Consider the following 24,255-nt stretch of genomic DNA (forward strand, 5'->3'; position numbering starts at 1 on the left):
ATCGTGGTGATTTTTTTTTTGATGGCAACCCTCCAACTTTATAGTCAGTGCTCATTTCTACAGAGGCAAGTCACCATTTAGTTGACATGCAGCAATGGACTGCAGGATGAGACTACTGAGAAGCGAATCATCTGGTGACTATGCTGTCTCGACATGATGGCACGGTGTAGACATGCCATTACAGACTGAACAGCACAGGAGAGACAGGCCCATCCTGGCCTAGACCAATCCGAATGTTGAGACGTGCATATGTTGCTGAATGGACGGACGTTTGTAACAATCGGAAATGAAGATATGTTTTCACCAGGTAAAATATGGAATTCTGGCTTGTAAAGGAATCTTTGACCCATCTGGTGTTGAAGGCATTAACAACGTGAGAGAAACAAACAGAACAAAAATATTATATATCAGTGGAGGCAAACATTAACTTAAGATGGATTATTAATAAAAAAATAATTTAATAAAAAGTAGGATTTGAGGTTTTCACAGCAGTGAACCGAAAGATGGCTATCTTCTGGGTTGTAGCACCATTTAGTCTGGTGGAAGTTTACCAACGTTTCAGAGGTCCTTCCTGTCTCCACCATCAGGGTGATCACCCGTCTATCAGACATGGCGCTATAACCCAGAAGACAGCCATCTTAAATGTAATACAAGAAAAGAATAGTGATCTACTTGCAGATTCGGAATAGTATTTTAAGTAGGGGAATAATTACTTTTGCCAGTTATTAAATTTACATATAAAACCCAGTGCTGTAGTGTAAACTTATCCACTTGCTGATGAAATACTCTTGGGCTACAAGCCGCGTCAGGTTGTTGAATGGTGAACAAACCATATGTTCTGCCAACTTATCCACTTCCTACCACGGTGGAAAAGATGTGCCTCAATGTACCTGCCAAATATCCTTACTGTATCTGTTTTTAATATTTTTAGGGAGAAACACTGATAATTATGCTCCACAAACTAAATCATATTTTTGGTATTTTAGTTAATCTACGAGCCTAATCCTATTAATGTGGAGCCACTGCTGCTACTGTCAGCACCACACATGAAGCCAAATACCCTTTGTGGTAACAACTGTTTGCTATTAACAAAAGATTAGTTATAAATCATTACAATTTATTACTGCATAATTTTCAGATTATTATTTCTACATTTTGTATGAGTTTTCCGTGATAATTAAGAATGTGAACTGCTGATGACATTACTCACATAACAGAACATTGCTGAGATTTCCATATACATATATTTCAGAGGCGTGTTCACAGTACCAAGTAGGCATTTCTTATTCTACTGAATTCCTAAAAAGTAATGGTTTTATGACAGATGTTAGCTCGTTATGCTCAACAACTTTCAATTTAAATAATTTATAGTTTGGAGAGTATTCAAAATGAAAAACTAAATTTACCTTTCAGTGAGAACAATAAAGGTCCCATAGAATCTGGCCTCTGCCACTCAAAGTTTAATAATATTCTAATATAAAGTCGACAGTTTTTAACACATCTGGCACACACACAAGATATGATGTAAGGTATTCCTCATATTACACAGAAATGTTGAGAATATATGATAAATATGTTCAGAATTTGAATCCTAATACTCCCACATGTATTAAGCACTACACAGTAATAGCTTAATGGTCATGGACTGGCATAGGTATGTACAAAATTGGTAGGAACCACTGTACTGCAGCATTTGTGGGTTTATTATAGTGCTTTTTCATTCTGTATTGTTTGTGAATGGAATGAATGAAACAACATAACTTTGAGGGAACAAAACACTTCTTTTCTCAACTTTACATACATTCAGTATCATATTCTGGGGCAAAATCTGGAAAGAATTATACAAAACCAAGCATATTTACACCTAAAGGAATTTCTTCTGACACTATTCAGCCATATATCAACTTACTTATTATACCTGGGGAGGTTCCAGCAAAGACTGGACATGAATAAATCTGAATTTCACTCTGTTCTTCAAATTAATTCTTTCCCAATTTACCTTACTGGCATTGATGTTAATTTATTACAAAAAAAAGTATACAGCCTCAAAATTAATTAAACACTACAGATAATTACACTGTATAGACAAATTATTTTTCTTTTAAATCTAAAACTTCTTGACGATGGTGAAGAGTCAATTGAATAAAAATTTACTTGGATATTATCCATCGTCTAGTAATAAAGTGCGACTTTCACTTTTTTAATTTGTCCGGAGATAGGGATTAGCTCTATCTAGTGGGCCCAACTGAGTAGGAACCTGAAGACGGAGATAGAGCCCCATCTCCGAAACGTCGTTTTACGTTTTATTACTAGACGATGGATAATATCCAAGTAAATTTTTATTCTATTTTTCTTTTATTCAATATTAATTACACTAAAAATTTTGAAATTAAAGTTGCGGTACTTAACAATGACAGTCGTGTATTTATTGTGTACAATTAACTGTTTTTGAAAACTCAAAATTCATTAGAATCCACCGAGTAGTTTTGAAACCTCTCCAGTATGCACAGAAAGAATGATGGTATTGATGAAATCACACAAAACCTAATACTAAACACAAGACGTTTTCTCATGCTTCCCTTATTTCTGCCACTAAGAAAAGGGAATGCCAACATATTAGGTGTAATCAAATTCTGACAAGGTTAACAATGTTTTTCAAATAATAATAAAAAAAAAAATGCATTTATCCGGGTAGGAGGTTCAGATATATAATATCTACAACGACTACAGTGTACTCTACCACACCATACCCATAATGTGCAGTTTCAGATTTTAATTTTCAGCAATACACTGTGTTCATAGAAACTAGTTTCGTCAATGGATAAAATATTATTTTGCGGAAACCCCCCCCCCCCCAATCTATTGTTGCATTCCATGTATTCACCATACAGCCTATCAGTGAGCCCAAAATGCTCGTTGGTAGCAAAGATAATCACTGTAAACAGACTGGCCAGATGAATGGAGTGGAGTACAAGGAACCATGATGGAGTAGGAAATATTAACTGCTTGAGGGAGATGTGGAAGGGGTCAGCACAGTCAAGTACGCTTACTTCCTCTTTGCTGTTAAAGAAACAAACTTGATGTCATACAATCCAATAATTATGCCACCATTTCCTGTACCTCATCCCCATTACTCTACACTGAAGGTTTAGAAGGTAGTAATAACTTTCTCTGAAATCACACAATAAAGGGTTGTTCAGAACACATGCACACATGAAAATATACACAACACACAACCAGCCTATGACCAATATTGAATGCAGAAAAAACTGCATTGTGAACAAGCCACAAAACTATTAAGACAATTTAATAAATACAGTTTCATATTCCGAAGCTTTTCAGCAATCTACAATGTACTAATTTTTCTCTCTCTTCACATTTACCTTATGTGGTTTAATGGTAAGCAAACAAATATACAAGTCTGGCAGGCGTCATGGCTCAGTTTATGTTCTCACTAATACATAAATCACCGACAGTTTCATGCTGGAATGGAGATAATAGTAATATGTCTTACCTAAAGCATGTTTTCAACACACCACACATCGTCTTCCAAGTTTTGAACGTTATTTCTTCTTTTAGTAAAATTGAGTTAATTTATTATATACTTTCCATTTCTGTAGGAATGCACCGAGTTTAGACTTGCACAGAGCTTCTTTTCTACCTACATGAAACATTTTGTCATTCTTCTAGATCCTTTCTCTTTTAGCACAACTGAGGAAACAATCAGATTTAGACACATCTGAAAATAAGAGAACAAGATTTATATCCAGATTTAAGAGGTAGCCAGTTCAGAGTTTCAAAACTTGCAATTTCTACATACATGTGCAACATACACAAGTTGTTAACAAAAGAAATATGCTGTTGTATGGAAAGGAAAAAGTCTTTATATGAAACTTTACTTAATTTTCAAATATCTAATTTAGGTTAAAATATAACCAAAACCAAACAGATCTGGTGTGCTGCTTCTAGTTTCAGGAAGTCAGATTTACATTTACCACAATATTAAAACAGAAGAAGATCCATACAAAGCACAAGAATGTTAGTTTCCATAAACAAAATCTTTGGGCAAAAAACTTTGTTAAACTCTATTTGGAAGCCGTACCACTGCCTCTAGCTCACATTACTGAATTACAAGCATTTAAACATTTCACTTACGCTCATATTGCAAGTTTATAGAGTATTTCAGCAGTTGTATATCATATGATAAAATCACAGAAAAGAAAAACACGATTCTTCAATTGCAACTTGCAGTAACAATAAGGTACTTCGCACGTAAGACACAGACTTTCAACCCGTGTCATGTTTCCAGATGCATTTGTGATTGGCGTTGAAAATCCTCAAGTAATGCTAACCTTATAACACAGATATTTCACATTTATTCCCAGTGTATGAAGAGCGAGGACTTTTATTTTACTAATTACTTTTGAGGAATTAAAACCAAACCACTCTTTAAGGCTACACAGCAAAATCTGATTTTTATACTTCAGACAAGACAGATTATCACTAGGTAACAATAAAAACACAGATATACCATAATCTACACATCCTTAAGTTCAAACCTGTGACTTGTGCCCTTTTACAAAGAACTGTCCCCAACTTTCCCTTAACAATTGTTACTTGGTAAATAAATACCTCACCAAATCCTTTCTTTATTAAAGTTATATAAGAATAAAATTCTTTGATGGTATAAAATTTCTCCGATGCAAGAAATAAAGACAGTATCTGTAATTAAGAAAACAATTCAGATGCAAGAGCATTTTGAGCAGTAAAAACACTTTAGAAAGGAATATTACAGGCCATTTGGAGACTATAGTGCTATTTTATATTTGACAGAATTGCATTGCACAACTTAAACTGTATATTTACATTTCATACCACCAATATCCCCCCCCCTCCTTTCAGATCAATCTTAATTGCACCTCTCTCTTTTAAGATACAATACTGATAGACTACAAAAGATAACTGCAGTTATTCCCCATTGTAGGTGGGGGGAAAAAAATGCCTCAAAAGGTACACAAAATAGTTATGTTTATATTATGTATGTGTACATGCACACATACTACTTCCTGCGCTACACTCACACACTCCACTCAGAACTATTCACATAACAATTTTAGTTTACAGAAAACAGGAAGGAGGTACTACATTCTTTATCGTTAGGACTCATCGTTGCATACCAATTGCTAATCAAACACGCAAGTGTCGACGGAAAACTTGGAACTTCAATACAATGTGGGCTCACAGCAGCTAGAGCAGTATAAACTGAACGAGAATTCCACAATGCAAGAGACTGCTCGCCATTAAACTGAAAAGCGCCACATCTGGCTTTTGACATTAAGTGCTCAATTATGATACCTGCACTTTCATGCTTGGAATTCTACATGGATTAATCTCGGTCAAACACACACACACTATGCAACATTTGAACATCGTACTTACAGAAGTAACCATTCCTATCATAAGCCCAAGTCACAAAACATAAGAGTACAAGAAGATTTGTAATAAAAAAGCAATGACAGAAAAAGATGTAACAAGGCAATCTTACTATAAAGTTAACGGAATATTACATTAGAATTATGACCTACAGCCACATAACAAAGTTTACATTACCTGCGTGTATGTGCTTACTGATCATTAATCTAAGTGATTCTCCTAGATATTTTAATTGTGTTGCAATTTTGAAAAAAGGATAATGTCAACAGCCTTCACACTGTACATAACATGACTATTTCTGACCAACTTGCTCATTTACTCAATAAGTAAGTCCAGTAAGTAGGATTTTAGGTTTTCACAGCAGTGAGTCTGAAGATGGTTGTCTTCTTGGTTGTTACGCCATGTAGTCTGGTAGGAATTTACCAACATTTCAGAGGTCCTTACTGCCCCCATCATCATCGTCCTGATGATGGAGGCAGCAAGGACCTCTGAAACGTCAGTAAATTCCTACCAGACTACATGGTGCAACAACCAAGAAATCACAGTCCAATTTGAAGCAAGTATTTTAATTGTCTACTATCTCTTTTGTCAGTAACACCTTTCTAGGGACCATGCAAAGAAAACCTGTTGTATTCTTGTAACAAAATTGTTCATTCCCCAGCCATAAAAAGTACAATACATAATGTGTAGATTTTGACAAGAGGCTATCATTTCCAAACACACGTGCATCTACCAAAGCTGCCGCATCATCTTTTCTGGCAAGAAAAAATGATAATACAACAAAGAAAGATCGTAGGTGTAGCATGTTTAAACGGGTGAGATTTCAGGCTCTCACGGCAGCATATAAAAGGTGTTTTCTGTCTTCATCATCAGGGCAGTGACTTTACTCATCATCCTGATGATTGAGACAGTAAGCAACTCCTCTGGAACACTGATAAACTTCTACCAGACACATGGCGCAACATTCCAGAAACAGTAATCTTCATGTTTAAAAGAGGTGTCAGTTTTCAAAATAGGTGCTAATAAAAATGGCGAAGAATTGCATAAACTGATCAGAAACATCATGTACATGATACATCCTCATATACAAATCACCCTGAAAATATATAAAGCCTTGAAAGATTATTATACTTGTCTTTTCTCATTTCTTCAGTCTTTAATGTTACAATTTTGATGGATAACTTTTCTTAAGAGATATTTCCACTTTGGTAACCCCTAAATTTTGCCATACAGATACATGCAAATCAATCGGTTAAGTATAGTATAATAACCGTGTAAACACTTCAGTCCACTTGAAAACACGGCACTTAACCCAAAAATGTTAAATCACATATTTCTTACAATATTTAGCAATCAAGAGGTGAATACACAACCCATTCCTCAACTACAGAAAAGATGCAGTTTAATGCCAGGACCAAAAACAGTTTTTAAGAACAGCTTCACAAATGACTCAAAAATAGAAGTTGGTGTTTCAGAAAATGTCTTGTGGGTGCTCCTTAACTGAAATTTTTATGATATGGAATTGTAATAAGGTCCTTATAGTTGAAATAATTAAGTAAAAAAAGAGAGAAATAATCAGTCGTTAAGCATTTCCTTAATCCCCATCCCTGCCCGTCTATTATGTGGTAAATGACACATTTTATGAATATGGCAGTATAATTCTTGCAGCTGAATATCAATGTATAAAGCAATTCTGGCTACACTACGTGTCCCATAACTTTTCATCTGAAAAAGAAAATTTATTATGGACAAACAACTAGCAATACAGGATCGTTAAAAAATAAATGGAAGCGAGGAATTTTGTTCAGTTAGTTGACAGCAGTGCATACAAACACATGACCATGGGGCAGGTTAAAAACAATGTTTATAGCCAACGACTGCCTGAACTTTAGCAACTCATTGTACCTGCTTGCCTCATTCACTCCAAACATTCTTGGAAACACAAGGTTGGAGGTTGCTCACTGCTGGAACATGATGATCACTTGGAAAACTAACAAAATATCACCACTCTTTAATTATCTTGTAAATTTTTCACATCTGCATATGCAGTAGTTGTTATGCGATAGATAATTCTTTCTGGATGAACAATTATGGGGCATTCTATATTTTTGGTTATGGTTCAGAGAAGCCTCAAAAGAATATTATGTGCCTCCATCATCATAAGCAACATACATGATGACCGACGACAACAACAGAAACTGTTCGATCGCACCTTCATTGCAAATGAATGTCATTTCAATGAGAAATACAAATGGTCTTATTCCAACAAATTACAACTGTCAAACCAAACACAACGTTAAACTATCGCTTATCACTTTCACAGTTTGTCATCCAAGAATCACTTGGACTTCCCTTTTATTGTAAATTAGAATGTTCAATCAATGAACAGCACAGACACTAACATAAATATTATGCATGTACAGTATAACTAGCTGCCCCTTGCCTGACACTTCAATAAATCTCTGCCGCCAAACTCAGTGTGCAGAATATATTTGTAATCCATTTTACTTTTATAATTTGAGAGGACATACTTCAATATATTTCTTTCTATAATAACTGAAAGGGGACACAATCGTAATAAAAGTTAAGAACATCCAGAAGCAACAACATAAAGGATGAGTTCTTATAATTATACGTACTGCAACCTTCCTTCTATTCATTCCCTCTTATGATACAACTTTTCCTACTGACAAACTCCTGAATTTGGAATATCTGTACAATTATCAACCTTGTCCCACTCAGATGTATCAAAATGAGCAAATGCGGAAAATACAAAGAACATAATCTTTTGATATAAAAGAATAAGAATTGTTTAATTTATTTGTTGGGTTAACCAATAAATCATTATCAAACACATTAAATTTATATGGTAAATTTGTGAACAATTATATTTATCAGAATTATAATTTTTTCCACTGTTCTATTTAAAGATACATAAACTGCTATAAAAAGGAGAGTAAACACATCTGCAATGTATATGAATTTCATTACTGTCAAATGCAAATATTAATTAGCCAGGTTTTTAAAACTTTTTACAAGTTTAAAACAACACTGAAAGGAAAACTAAGTATATGCCATCAAAAATTTTGTGTGCAGATGTTAGTTAAAATGAACAATGACCCTCAGAACTTCTAACCTATGACAGCAAAGTTCAAAAGCCAATACTAACATAAAACTCCCACATGTGGAAAATTTATGGCATACTCATACTGTATATACTTCAATAGTACCAGCTAAATGAAACAAAATAATCGGAATTTTAAGGAGGTAACATGATATCATCACACAGCAAATGTTTATAGCCACAATACCAACACAAAACTTTTTTAACTCTTGGACGTGGAAAACTGACGACACATTCATACCGCATATATTATAATAGAAACTAAGTGACACAAAACAAACAGAATTTTAAGAGGGTAACACAAAACCATCTGTGAAGAGGTACCGAGGAATGAAAAAATCACAAGCACTAACCATTTTATCACCATCTGTGCAAAATATCAAGTGATTCAAAATTTTAAATATTTTTCACTAAAAAAATTTGGTATATCTTTCTCAGGGATTTTGTGTTTTAAATTTACGTTTAAGAGTTTCAAGCTGTAGCATCAGGTACACGGCAACTGACAACGTATTTTTCGAGTACCTCCAACCATCTTAAAAGTACTTCATTACTACCAAGGGCAATGCCACTACCTTGCAAGCACAGCCTTGAGGGTGGTAATACCCAATCACCTCCAATCTTGAAAATAATGGAACCACTCAACTTATCAAATCAACAGTTTGGATCGATCGTATGACACAGATTAACTCATGTTTCTATTGGTGGCAACACTAATAATAATAACGAGAAGTTCACTGGCATAAAGCAAAGCTTACCACTGCTTAAGAGTACGGCATGTAAAGGCCACAATATTATATAGTGGTAATGAATATTATGCGAGAACATATACTATAGGCTACACAACAAATATTGTCAACCAGGACTTAGATATTTCTTTAAACATTGCCGCTCTGTACTTCCACCCATACAGTTTCTCCTGCTATTCCTGAAACTTGAATATATTTACCTCATTTCCCCAAACTAGTTAATACTGTAAAATGTGTAGTTATCACTTACAATTTGATTAAGAAACCTACTAGTATTGGCACAAGCACTAATCATTACACATGATTTAGCCATATTAAGACACATCATCTCACCAAGCATGGCTGAAATGAACTGGGCGGGCCGGATCACTAGTGGTAACATGGGAGACAAGGTCCGTCATCCCCAACTGCTTTAGAAGTAAAATGAGTTGCCATTGATGACAAAGGGTTTTCTATTGACTTTGGGCAAAGACAACCCAACCTTACTTCCTTTCAAGTTCACAAGATCTCAATGCATGCGGGTAATAGTAATTCATTACGAAGCCCACGTGAACGAATGAACTTGATGGTCAAGCTTCTGGGTACATGGAACTTGCTTGCCAGTTAGCTATTAATTTTACTGGGACAGAATTCGGTTGTGTTTGGCAAAGTCCGCACTGGTTACATAGGACATTGTAATCTTGATTATGAATCAAATGCTGGAATAGAAACTCGGCTCCTTCTCTTGCTCGATCCTGCAATTCTGTATGGGCAGACCATCAGCACAATCTATGGTTCTAGATACAATAATTCCTCTTTACTTGCATTGACTCATTCCAGTTTCAATGGTACATTTATACAAGTACAAAACAGCCGACATCTTTGCAACTTACATGATGAACAAACCACTTTCCTCTCTCTACATTGACCTTGATTGTGTGAAGCACACAAAGACACCTGCCACGGTGCGTAATATTTATTGCAACCACTGGTCGAGTTTAAACACTTGTGTACTGTCTATTTAATTTTATGATGCTGGGCTATTTAAACATCATAAACTAGGTCTTCATTTACAGCATTTATTTAGCTAAATAACTATTCAAAGCATGAAATGCATTCGTTGCAATGCTCATTATACAATTTGTAATTGATAGCTGTTTAAGTCAGACTTTTCCAAGCTTCAAACACTTCATGCTGCTCAACTTCTGTCAGTTGCAAGTGGCACAAAGAGAATGCTGTTGCCTCATGGCCAAGCAAACACTGCCCATTCATTAGCATTTGTTTACATCTGGCGGAGTCGGAAGGAACTCGTCAGCTCGTTTGTGGTCGATCAGGGCTTTTAAAGTATAAGTGTCATGAGGAAGTTCTGACTTCCGTCGAAGCAACGGTTTCTCCTTGTTTCGCACTTTTCGCCCCTGTGAAAACAAAAAATTTATTTTGTAAGAATAAATCACTTTTGTGAACTACCACAGTAAGAACCACTCTCTGGTCTTTATCATGTCCACTTCATTCATTCATTCATTCATCCATCCAACCACACGCAGTTTCTAACATAAACTGTACCTACCTTTTCATGACATTAGCAATGGTGGGGAGAAGAATTATGGAAATATAAAACCATTGTATTAAATAAACGTACTAACGGAGAGACTGAATGCAACCTTACTTCAGTGTTGAACCAGAAATTAGAGGAACATCAGTCAAATTAGTTCACGAAGCACTGCCACTAGAAGGAAAGTTTTGTGTCTATTTGGGCAGCTGACCAAATTTAAGTGTGGAATTCATGAAATTGTTGTGATGGGAAACAGTTTAGTGCAAATGCAGCAGCATTCAATTCAATACACAATGAATTTAATAAAATTGTAATATACATAAATATGAAACCAGACCAAACTTACAATCCCACGAGACTGGGTAATATTAGAAAAGGTTACCGACAATAACCCAAGAACCCTTAATTTTGTAAAAGGAAAGTTTGTCCCCAGACATGACCTAAAAAATTCCCTTCAGTCGCATGCTGTGGAATCACATCTGAAAACCACAAATTGGAGTGTGGATGGATGGAGGCTTTTGAAAATTCGTTCCAGGACTTTAGTTTTTCCAAGGGGGAAGACAAAAAGAAGTGATGAAGATTTCTGTCTTCTGGGTTATTGCGCTGTGTAGTCTGGTCGATGTTAACCAACGTTTCAGAGGTCATACTGCCTCCGTCATCAGGGCGATGATTCATCGCCCTGATGACGGAGGCAGTATGACCTCTGAAACGTTGGTTAACATCGACCAGACTACACAGCGCAATAACCCAGAAGACAGAAATCTTCATATTCACCGCTGTGAGAACCTCAAGTCTTACATAAAAAGAAGTGATGTTTGTCAAACCCCCTCCCAAATGTCATATCCAAAACAGAGCTCATGGTTCATGGTTATGACTGCATAAAATGACACTACTATTAAGCAGTTTTCTCAGAAATACTGCTGATGAAAATTTTTATTTAAAGGCATTCTAGAAACAAATATCATTATTAGATACTTTGTATTGTCTCAGATGTGGTCTAATGTAAACCCAGTAAGACTTGTTTGATCATGAATGGAAGATGATAATTTATTCCATTTCTTAAATGAAGAATTAAGCAATCTGAAACTGCTAAATTTGTGAATGTGTCGAACATTTCTAAAATGCTGATGAAGAAAACCTTGATTAATAGCTGCACAGTGAAATGTATAAACCAGGCTTCCAGCATAGTACGACACACACAGGACATCATCAGTGCTGCCATAAAACAAAGAGACAAAAGAACGGCACAGTATGTCAGTCACATGTTTAAGTGGGAATTTGAATATTATGACACTACAGAAATGAGAAAAATTCAAACTGTTGTAAAGAGATATCAGAAATACAAATTTTAACAAGTAAACATACAGAATTTAGACCCCCATCTTTTAAGCGAGAGGCTTTATAGTTTGTACTCATAACTAATATGATAAGGTGATTAAATGAAGATGGCCGGGGAATAAATTGAACGAGGGAAGAAAAAAAATTAACTTAGAAAACCTCAAGGGAGACCCAAGAGTAGATAGGAGGATAATATTAAAAAGGCTCTACAAGAGATGGATGTGAAGACACAGAACCTCAAACCCGTGTTCAATAATGGAAACTGTGAACCTTTGTTTGAAAATTTCTTGATAAACAACTTTTAAGAAAGGCCCTGAGGCATAGTTCCTCAGTTTGCCATGGATAAACTTGTTTTCTCCGAAGTTACACAACATTTTGGTCAACTTATGCTGGACACCTGGATGCAAATGGAACCAACTATAATAAAAGTATATTATGTATCATTGACCTCTCTAGCTTCGGCTTCCAGCTTCTCATAGGTCATGTCATCTTCAGCATCACCATCCAGAGGAGAACTCAAATCACCAATGCTGCTGTCTATGCTGTTGGTACGCGAAGGGGCATAACCTGGATTCCTCATAGCTAGCTCTTCGACTCGCGTCCAAGCTTCATCTCGGTCCCTTTGGCGCTCTTTCTCTCTTCAAATGGTGTTAACAAGAAAAAAGAATGATAACAAAGAGCAGGTCTTCACAGGAAAGTACAACGTAATTAAAAAATGATAAGGGTCCGCAATACACAGAAATAAAAAATGCAGTATAATTTCTTGTGATGAAGAACTTCAGTCTTTTTCAAAACCATGAAAACTTACTCTTCTAATCTTTGTTTAAAATTTAAAAACTTATTTCCAAGAACCCTATGTCTAAGAGAATGGTAACATATCCAAGATAGTGTTTAATACGAGGCGCGTCCTCAAAGTAAGTTTCCTACTCGTCCCACAGCTAGCAAACCTTATATTGCGCGAAGCGACTGTGCGTACGTGATAGAGCAATGACGTAGCATGGCGCATGCACTAACGGCACTTCCCGCGTTCTCACAGTAGCATCGTTGCAGCTGTTGAAGATGGAGGTTCTTATTCCAGCTCCCGCCGACTGTGAAGTGCGGTCAGTGATAACGCTAGGCCGCACACGGCTCGACGGACAGCAAGTCTCCTGCAGGAGTTCAGCTGGGAGGTGTTTAATCATTCACCCTACAGCCCGGACCTCGCTCCCAGTGATTTCCATCTTTTCCTACACCTCAAGAAATTCCTGTCCGGTCAGCGTCAGCGTTTTGAGAATGACAGAGAGGCGGAGATGGTTGTCACACAGTGGTTCCAATCCCAGGCGGCAGACTTGTACGACACAGGTATTCAAAAGTTGGTCCCACGGTATGACAAATGTCTCAATTCCGGTGGCGAATATGTTGAAAAATAGCTGGACACTTGCTGTATCTGTTGCAATAAATATTTCCATGAAATTGTGTTTTGTTTCTGTAAACGGCCCCAGGGAAACTTACTTTGTGGACGAACCTCGTACATTAAAATTATGCAGTTCATTGCAAGAGAAAAGAGAACACGAGAGAAAGAATATGCAAACTGTATAATACAGTAGGGCACCGCTTATACGGCAGGTTAGGGAACAGACCCCCGCTGTAAAGCGGATCTTTGCCTTTTTTCACTTGCAAATGCAAATCAAAGCCTAATAAGATGTTTACGCTATCATATAGTAAGTGCACAATAGCGCTAGGCTTAAGAAAACGACATGAAAGTAAAATGAATATCAGTAGTACACACATTGCTTACCTTAAAATATTTTCGTCTTCAGCTTATAGTGATTGGTGAATATAAATTTGAAAATTAATATGCTTATAGTAGGAAGGATGAAGGAGATGGCACATCTTCATCATCTGACTCAACGAATCTTATTCGTTTTGGTGATGGTTCGGAAGCTCTTGCAGGGGTTGGTGTTGCTGATGAAGTTGAAATTTCTGCAGTTGAAGATGGGGCTGGTGCTTTCTTAAAGTATGAAAGCAATGAGCTTTGCCTCATAGAATAATGTTTCCTTTCCCTTAGAATTTTCTTACAGCATGCAATACCATTTAGAAGAGTAACTTTGACTTTAGAACTTCTATCAACATTTGGGTCTATTCTCTCAAAACCTGCTATTCCAATTTCTATGTGGTTGATATATTCTTGCAATTCCTTGGTTGTCATTTCTCTCGGGACATCAGAATTATCATCAAGATGAGACTCCTCTTCTCGAAAAATCCTCCTTTGCTCTTCAAGCAGAAGAAGATCTTCATCCGATAAGGGCTGATCATGAGACCTAAGCAATTCTGCCACATCCTCAGGATCGACCTCCAACTCCCTTGCCATTTACACAACATTTGAAGTCACTTCCTCCACTGGATTTGCAAACCCTCCAAAATTTTCCATAAGTTCTGGAATTAGTTTCTTCCAAACGCCTGTAAGAGTACTTTCTTTAACTTACCATCTAGAATGGTGAAACCTTTCCAAAATGCTTTTAATTTATTTTCTCTTGATGCTGCTGATGTATCACTGTCCGAGGCATTTATAGCCTTAGCGAAAGTCATCCTTACATAATACATTTTAAAGTTAGCAATTACACCTTGGTCCACAGGCTGCAGTAATGAAGGTGTATTTGCAGGGAGGAAAACAACATGTATCTCAGGATACATGCCAATCAGAGCTCTAGGATGTCCTGGGGCATTATCAAAAGGAAGTAAAATCTTGAAAGGAATCTTCTTTTCCTTGCAGTAAGCTTCAACTGTAGGCTTAAAATAGTCCGTGAACCAAGTTTTAAAAAGATTACCAGTCATCCATGCTTTGGGATTGGATTTATAGTAATCCGGTAGGCGAGCTTTTGCATAATTCTTTAGTGCCCTAGGATTCTCTGCGTGATAAATGAGCATAGGCTTCAACTTACAATCACCAGCTGCATTAGCCCCTAACAAGGGTGTTAGCCTGTCTTTTGCAGCTTTGAATCCAGGCACTGACTTCTCTTCTTTGGCAATATAAGTCCTGGATGGCATCTTTTTCCAATATAATGCAGTTCATCTACATTAAAAATCTGTTCTTTAGTGTATCCACCCACTTCGATTATCGTAGCTAGCTCATGTGGATACCTCTCTGCAGATTCTGTATCTGCACTAGCTGATTCACCCTGCACTTTAATGTTATGAAGTTGGCTTCTATCTTTAAACCTTCGAAACCAGCCTCTGCTAGCTTCAAATTTCTCATCGGCAGCTTCCTCACCTCTCCCAGCCTTCATAGAATTGAAGAGACTTAAAGCCTTGCCCTGGATGATGCCTCGGCTTAAAGGCACATTGTGGCTGGTTTGATCTTCAATCCACACAAATAAAAGTTTTTCCATGTCGGCAATAAGGCCATCTCTTTTTCTTATGACTTTAGAGTTCATTGGTGTGGCACTTTTAATTTCATTTAACACTTTCTCCTTAGCGTTCACGATGGCACTAACAGTTTGGCGAGCTATGCCTAGTTTACGTCCTATCTCGGGCATAGACATGCCTTGTTCACGAACTTTAATCATCTCTAACTTGGCATTTAAAGTAAGAGGCTTAGGACTCCTCTTTTTATCGCTACTACCCTTAGACGCCATTGTAATTACACTAAAGTAACACAAAAATATTATATAAATATACAGTTTGTAATAACTTTGAATTGCTAGAAATACAGAGACACGCGGAGCGCACAAAAGCTGTAAACAGACTGAATCAGCGACGAAAAAATGGCGCCGGACGCACTTCTCTGACTCAGCTGTTGAGCGCCGTATTAGCGGATCGCCGAAAAGCGGGGCCCTACTGTACAATTTTTAGAACAAAATAAAGTAGCTACAGAAAATAATGAAAAAAATTACAAAGATAAATACTTCACATTTAATTCCAACACTGTACTAATGCTGGTGATTAAGAAAATAATCCACGATGATATTTAACATTTGCTTATTAATTGTCCCCATCCTCATGTGGAGACCATTTGTTGTCTACTAGTCCTTTTCATGCTAGGCATGGGCTGTCTCAACCTTCTGGTCTGGGACATTTGGGTCCAAGAAAATTAGTGAAAAATGCGCTACACCACCTCTCGAACTTAAGGTCACCTATTCCCAGCTTTTCAACAACAGAAATTATATTGACCTTGATGGTTACTTTTTTAAAAAAAAAAGCAGCATCAAAAATCTTAAGATGTTCTGTGTTCAATATCCCAAGCATGAGATTATGGCCCCTGCTTCTTTGTGAACAACTTCAACAGTAAATGAATACTTCCATATATAGTAGAGTCCAGTTAATCGAGGCAGCCGCCTAATTGGGCCAAAGTGTTCTAGTCCCGACGTGTCCCAATTAACCATAATCCACTGTATTTAAAACTAATTTTCTCTGCAGGTCCATATCTACTTTTTTGTCTAGAAATATGTATGAAAGATGTTCTGAGCATTTTATCAGTTTTTTGTGCCCTTTGCACTTTGTGCAGTGCACAAGGAAGACGTAAGGCCTAATAATTAATGTATCTCAAGTTCTGAATAAATGGAATATTTTGGTTACATTTTGTTTGACAGCTCGACATTAAAGGTGTTGGAAACATTCAGTGACACAAAAATTTTTAAACTTCAAAACTGGAAGTGACGTAAGTATACAGTTCTTATATTAATTCCAGACATTCATAATTTTCTTGTATATGTCCATACGTGGCATTTATTTATATTTTCCATTAATTACAATTATTTTTGCCTCATGTTTATTAAGGAACAACAGCAATGTGTCTGCTTAATTCGAAGAACATGAATCAATGTTACCGACTCTTTCAAGACATGTGACGACTACATTCCAAAGCAAAACAAAGGTGAAGACTATATGTTGCCCGAACATCCGTATTCACCGGTAGACAAAATTGTGAGGTAGCAGACTAGCATCAATGCAAAGATCAAACATGCAAGTTTGAGTCATGATATCAGCATGTTTTCTTCAATGCATATGTTGTATTTACACAGATACTCATTTAAACAGAGCAGAATATTATTAAAATTACATTCTTCATAAATTTTCACATGGAATTCATGCAAAGAGCAACTGGAAACGAATACTGAAATATGTAATCGTGATACTGAACAAAAATGTGAAATTACTGTTTTCTGTAAAGCATATGTAGTCCAATAACTTGTTACAGAGGAAACACAGTAGTCAGAATTATCATCAGTACCAACGAAGAAGTATTGAGGAGAGTCAACGAGCAAAGAAGCATTCTGCAGGCGATTACACGAAGGAAAGCTAACTGGCTGGGACATATTATGAGAAGGAATGGATTACTGAGTGATATCATCGAAGGCCAGGTTGAAGGAAAGCGAGGACTGGGAAGAAGATTGATACAGCTAACCGACAACCTTAAACAAGGAAAGAAGATGACGTTCCAGGAATTAAAGCGAGAAGCCGAGAATAGGGACAACTGGAGAGCTCTTTTTGGGCAGAGCAATGGACCTGTCGTAAGACAGAACACTCATTAATAATAATAATACCACTTTATTATTTGTGCTGCATTGGTGATAAGTGCAAGGGAAGTGCGTATTTCTTTTGTATTTGCATGATCTGTTGTCCATTAACATTCTGATTCAAAGATATCAAACTGCAGACAAATAATTTTACTTGCAAAAAGCACATACTTTACAAGTATTGCTGTTTCTTAAAGTATAATGATTACCTACGAATTAGTATGATAAACCTTGAAAGGGATATTTTCAAGACCTGACATCTTCAATACAAATCCCTAAGCTCCAACCATGGATCTCATTTGTTCCAGCATGCACCTAGTGATCTTGGACATCGTATTAAAGATGCCAGGCCTTGAAAACAACTCTTTCATAATAACTCATATTTTTCGTAAGTAAACAAAATCACTCCATAAGTATTTCTTGCAAATAAAACTGTTAGTCTATAGTCAGATTCCAACACTGAATCTTTAAATCAGAAGGCCGATGATCAACAAATCATGCAAAGCTAAATGAAATATCTCTTTCCTCTGCATTTTGGCCACAGCAAGGCAGCACAAATAATACCGTGATAATATGGACAAACGCTTTTGCGCGTTACTGGAATGCTCATTAAAAGAAGTTATTTGACTTTCTATGTTTTACAGAAAAATAATAATTACGCATTCTGTTTCAAATATCACAGGCTACGAATTTCAGAATCCATTTCAAACTCTGCTCTTGATATGCATTCCACATGGAAATTTTGAAATATACAACTGAACTGCACAGTGCAAATACAACATATGCTGATATCATGACTCAAATTTGAATATACAACCTTCACATCAATGCTAGTCCCCCAACTACGACAACCTGCCTACCAACAAATACGGATGTCCGAGCAAAGTATATAGTCTTCCCCTTCATTTTGCTGTAGAGAGTAGTCAAACATCTTGGCAAAGTCATTAATTCATGTTTTCTTTAAATCAAGCATACAAATTGACATCTTGGCATAAATATATGAAATTAACGTAAGTTAGAAAAAAAGCCACATTTTTAAAAATACCAGGAAATTAGGATTGAATGGAATCATGATGCAAGCTGTTTCCTTACATCACTTCCAGTTTCAGACTTACAGTGCAACATCCCAGAAGACTTTAAACTTTCGATCAAAACATTGTTTTATTTAACAAAATAATTTATTTTATGAACATCCTCTTTTTCAGTTGTACGAGTATTAACATCACACCTGTGTCCATAATAAATGAACATGGGTATCAAAAAGAGGCACTCTGCACTGAATACTCCAAACTGAGAACACATTTCTCATTTCATGGCATCCATTCTGGGGCAGCAAAGGTACTCACTTTTGTCTCTCCTGCTTGTATTGCTGTGTGCATTCATCAAAGAGTTTCTGGTTCATCTCCATAAAGAGTTTCAAGGCATTGTAAATTAACCCATGTATTGTTCTGAAATTAAAACCAGAAACAGGTCTAAAACAAGCAAACCAACAGGGCACAAGATCAGCCACAGGTAAAATAATATTCTCAGAGGACACTCACTTATTCCAGTGCGATTTAGAGTTACGGTAAAGTGACGGAAACATAATGGGAAGGATGTCTGCAGCATTATCACTAATTAGAGACATTATGTATTCATTGTTCCAATAATACAGTGCTCTCTCTGCAACCTGTAACACAATAAAAAGGACACACTCATCAAAAGGAAACTCATGCATTCTAGAGAAATGGCTCACACCAAGAAATTACTGAAGTTAAATGAAACACACAAGAAAGGGTGAGGACCAGGAATGGGTTCCCACCTTTCTTCTAATCCAATCTTTTAACCATCTAATTACATCCTGAAATTACTTTTTTTCAGAACTGAATAATTTTAGTGTTTAACACAATTATTTCATATATTATATTATATTAAGCTTGCACAAATCTCAACCAGGATATTTTAATCAAAATCTAAGAGAATTAGATGCTACTTTTAAGTACAGGTATAATCCAAAATTTGAATTCTTCGATTTGATTGTACAGATATGTCTGTCCCCCAGTCGTGTTCGTCATTCCATTCTATATAGGAAAATAGAATACCATATGCTGGGACAAAGCAACACTTCTTATCTCTGTCCTGTAAATAGGCGTACTATATACACTGAGAAGGATGTGGATATGAAAGTTACTGCTGTATCAACTGATGAATGATCTTGCGTCTTCAATCATATTTCCATTAATGTGAACAAGGTCACTGTTGTGGAATATCAATGTGCTCCAAAATTAATGACCTGTCTTTTATATGCTGTATAACTCGGATACTGGGAACGACCCGTTCTTCAAGTGCCTGAGCACTGCGGGTCCCAACTTTTTTTTTTTTTTGTTGGCTTGATCTATAGATATTTTGGTAGGACTCCTTCGATGAGGGACCGGCTCGTCGTAAGGCCTCTACCTGTACACAGGACAGCACAACACAGAAAAACGCGGACAAAAATCCGTGGCTTGAGTGGCATTTGAACCCACGGTCCCAGTAAACAACCGGCACGAGGCCCACGCCTCAGACTGCTATGCCATTGCGGACCCCATGCTGTTACAACATTGCGTTAATTAACAGGAACCAAGGGCTCCCACTGTCGCACAACAAAGACCCAACATGTAATATAAACCCACAGGAAAAGTGACACAATGGCACACACATGTGCACACAGAGGCATGGACTCGCAAGTTGTTCTTGGCTCTACTGAAGTGACAACACCCAAAATGATACAGAGAAAACTATGCATTAAATAAATTAAAGGAAAACCAGTAATAAATTTTATCAACAAACACACAACCGCCAATTCTGACATGCATTTCACAAGACATCCATCAAATTACATTAAACATACTTGCCACCAATAATATTTAGCGTTTTGCAAATGATAATCTGACTAAACTGTCTTCTGCAAGTTAGGTTGGTATTCATTAACGTAAGGTACAAAAATCCCATGTCTCTAAGGAATATTTAATCCATACAGGATGCATTATTTCTTCCCAGACACAATTAATCACTGGCCAGGAAAATTCAAGATCAAAATTCAAAAGTACAAATTCAGAAACAAGAATCAAACACCGAGCTTCCATATACAGCCAAAGTGTACTGACCTGAAAATGCGGACTGGAGACGCATTTAGCCAATTGCCGGAACAACGGATCCATCACTTTCTGAAATTCTGCCGGTTCGATAACGTCCAAAATCTCTTCTAGCTCATTTAGAAACATCACCTGACAAAAAAACACAAATACTGCAAAAATATATCTAATTGCTATTAAATAGAGTGTAGTATAATACAAGAGAAACTGTAACGCAGATGCTGATGAATGACGATAAAAACAAAGAGCAACTGTGTGAAATGTAAAGCAGAAAAGCAGGACACAAATGTAAATACAACAAAGAGCAATTCAAGCAAACAAAAGTTGTAGAGGGGGAAAGTCTAGATATATATATATATGAGATTTGAGGTCCTCACATAGGTGAAGATATCAGTTGGTCTTCTGGGTTGCAATGCGGACTTGTAGGTAGATACCAATGGTTTCAGAGAAACAAACTGTCTCCATCTTCAGTGCTGAAGATGTATAGTTTACAGGGAAAGTGCTCACAGTGTTAAGGACTAAAGTGGAAAAAGCAAAGGAAAAGTCACTGAAAAGTACTATCACATAGGCAATCAGGATGCAATAAACAGAATAATAGAATATCCTTTTATATAATGAGGATTATTACAGAGATTCACAGTCAACGACAGCAATTTCTGTGGAAAAGAAAGAAAGAAAGAAAGAAAGAAGCTCAATATGTAACATGCCACGATCAGGTGAGACAGAGAGAAAATGAAAGAAGAGAAGAGAAAATAAACCCAGTTCAAGATAAACATATTATAACCTGCTTTACTATCATTTATACATTACATATATGGATGACCTATGTTCACATATGTAAAGAATATTAATAAAATAAAAAAAACTACTTCCAACTTGTGACTTGTGAGAGAAGTTATATTTTAAGCACGCACTACACTCTGCAATCTTACCTCTTTGGGCGAGTGTGTCTTGGGCCAAAATTTTAGCAGACACTTGATAACAGGTTCTGTGAGGGAAGGGTCCTTCTCGAGGAACTGTACCACACAATAGGCCAACTGCGGGTGATACACTGAGAGCGACTTCACCTTGTGTAGCGGTAGCAACACCTTCAGTAAGAACACTTTATGTTCTTCCTTCAGAGGCAGGGCAAAGCCATTAATAATGCTGCAACAGAGTCAAACGTTCTGCTAACGTACATCAAACTTACTTGGTAAGAATTAAAAAAAAAATATCCATGTACGAAGACATACAGGGAGAGCGTACGTAAACGCTTGGAACATTTTCAGCTTAAGCAGCGGATAAAGGTGAGTGGCCAGCTTCATGCTCCAGCCATTTTATTTCTGCGAAAGCATCCGTGGTACCCTTTCATAGGCTTGGTGAACTCCAGAACAGTGCTAAATGTTGTGATAACGAGAAAACTCTAGCTATACCAAATCACTTTATGAAGTGAGCAATCACAGTTCATATGGCAAAAGTAAATAGAAGTAAAAAGAATTTGTAGGAAAAATGCAACTCCTTCAACTGATTTTATCACCAAACTTGTGAAGATCTCCACTTAATGGTACCTGCACCTTGTGGTGGTAGTGGGGCTTGAGTACGTCAGTGACCCCAAGAGCTACTGGTAGGGCCTCCCTAGCCAGATTGGTCGAGGGGGAGAGGTCAGACTAAGACAGGTACCCTGGTCCTCCAGGTTCGGGGTTGGTCGCAAGGCTAACAACCTTGCACCGTAAAAAGGAAGACGTTTCGAAACCTCGATCAAAGCCTCGGACAGACGGACCTAACGGATGACCGAATGGAAGAGGAGAATTGAGGAGGCCATGGACCGAATACGGACCGGAGAGCCATAGAAAAAGAATACTTGTGAAGATTTCGGGCATATTTTATAACCACTCATGCCAAATTTCATATCCACCAGTCACAGGCTTTTTCGCTGTCTACTGCAGCTATTATATAGATTGAGGTCTAGCCAGGCAGCACACGCAAGCAGCGAATTTGATCGCTGCTACTTCAGATAATGAGTATCAGGTGGTGTAGGCTGCTTTTTAATAACATTACTTAAATCACTGTTACTGAAATATTACATATTCCTGGCACGCACTAAGAAAAAAGAGAAATGGTGCATTAAATAAGACCAAATACTGTACGAAGGTGCAATCTCCTACCTGCCCAATATTTCAAGTAGTTCAGCGATTCCATTATGGTGTTCAGTTTCATAGATAAACCTGCAGATAAAGACAAACAAAATTTAAATGCAAAAGAGAATGCTAGCCAATGCCACATTTATTTCAGTTCACAAGCTGGAGGATAATGAACATGTTCATGGAGTCGGAAGAATATTCCTACCTTCCGTGCTTCTAACACTAATTACAGGGAGCACTAGAAACTACCTTTTACGCTGTGTCAGATTTTAAAGGCTGAAGTTCAGTCACTTCTTGGTCAATATCAGTGACTGACGGTGCTACTAAAAGCCAGCATATTATTTAGTAATAATAAAGAATTTAATAACTTGAATGATATTTCAAAAACAAACACAATATATTTCACAAGACACCACTCTCTTAAAGGTACCAGACACGTTGAAGAACAAGTTCCAAAATGCGAACAACAGACTGAATACAACGCTGGTAAGGAACAGAGCAGCAAAAAGCTATCCAGTACAAAAATGTTAACATCTGAAATCTTACCTATAAAATATGTTGTTGATTTGTTTTCGGATGTACGCGCGGAGTCCCAGGAATTTACCATAAATTCTGTGCAACGTTGTTTTCAGAAAATCCCGTTCTCTTGGATCTTCCGAGTCAAATAATTCCAACAACTGGAACAACGAACGTTAGCCTCAATTGATCGATCAAATAAATAAATAAAAAAAAAAATCGGAACTAGAAATTTAATTTCCACAATCACAAAAGAGATCCCACATTTTAATAACTAAAAATACCAACGACTTAATGTAATTAAAAACTAAAAGTAATCATTATTTAAACATTCTGCCCATAGCCTGACAACGAGAGTAACAAGTTTTATATAAACCGGCTCATTACGTTCCCTCCTTTCCTTACTATGTCTACTGATATTTCAGGTTTAATATTAATTAACTTGCATTGTTTCAGTAAACTTCAATTAACCTACTGGAATGTGATTTGTATATTAAATAATTAAACACCTACACATATCAAAATTCCAAAGAAAGCGAAAGATTAAATGCCTAAATGAGACTATTTACTAAAAAGAATGCAACTTATTGTACTACGTAGTCTCACTTTTTTAAGAAACGTTATAATAGAGAACGAGTTTCGGAATGTTTATCCTCATAACAGTCACGGTAAATCTGCTCAATTAATCTTTCAATTCAAAGTCTCGCACATAAACCAGGGAGAGCAACTGATTTTATCTGTCAAAGTCATAAGAGCGCCATTTCTACTGTATCACCCTTTTTTGTGACAAAAGTGTGTCGAAGATATTATTTCGGCCCATCAAAACAAACTACCCCTTT

General features: G+C 36.8%; 1 protein-coding gene across 4 annotated transcripts in view; it reads right to left on the bottom strand.

Annotated features, from left to right (window-relative positions):
- Positions 1-1,100: 1,100 nt before the first annotated feature.
- Positions 1,101-24,255, bottom strand: part of LOC110829998 (serine/threonine-protein phosphatase 2A 56 kDa regulatory subunit gamma isoform) — a 159,254-nt gene continuing 136,099 nt past the window's right edge. For 3 of the 4 annotated variants that reach the window (XM_022064326.2, XM_022064328.2, XM_022064329.2), the window contains 8 exons: positions 23,447-23,577; positions 22,925-22,984; positions 21,713-21,926; positions 20,793-20,912; positions 19,209-19,336; positions 19,014-19,115; positions 12,621-12,813; positions 1,101-10,697 (listed from right to left, as the gene is read on the bottom strand). In XM_022064326.2, the coding sequence (XP_021920018.1) occupies positions 10,554-10,697; positions 12,621-12,813; positions 19,014-19,115; positions 19,209-19,336; positions 20,793-20,912; positions 21,713-21,926; positions 22,925-22,984; positions 23,447-23,577 (1,092 nt within the window). In that variant the 3' untranslated portion in view covers positions 1,101-10,553. The remainder of the gene's footprint in view (positions 10,698-12,620; positions 12,814-19,013; positions 19,116-19,208; positions 19,337-20,792; positions 20,913-21,712; positions 21,927-22,924; positions 22,985-23,446; positions 23,578-24,255) is intronic. The other variant, XM_022064327.2, reaches the window with a different exon arrangement.

This window comes from Zootermopsis nevadensis, unplaced genomic scaffold (assembly GCF_977971745.1).
Source record: "Zootermopsis nevadensis isolate Lab colony 2312 unplaced genomic scaffold, Znev_1.0 Znev_ptg000013l, whole genome shotgun sequence".
Classification (NCBI taxonomy): Eukaryota; Metazoa; Arthropoda; class Insecta; order Blattodea; family Termopsidae; genus Zootermopsis; species Zootermopsis nevadensis.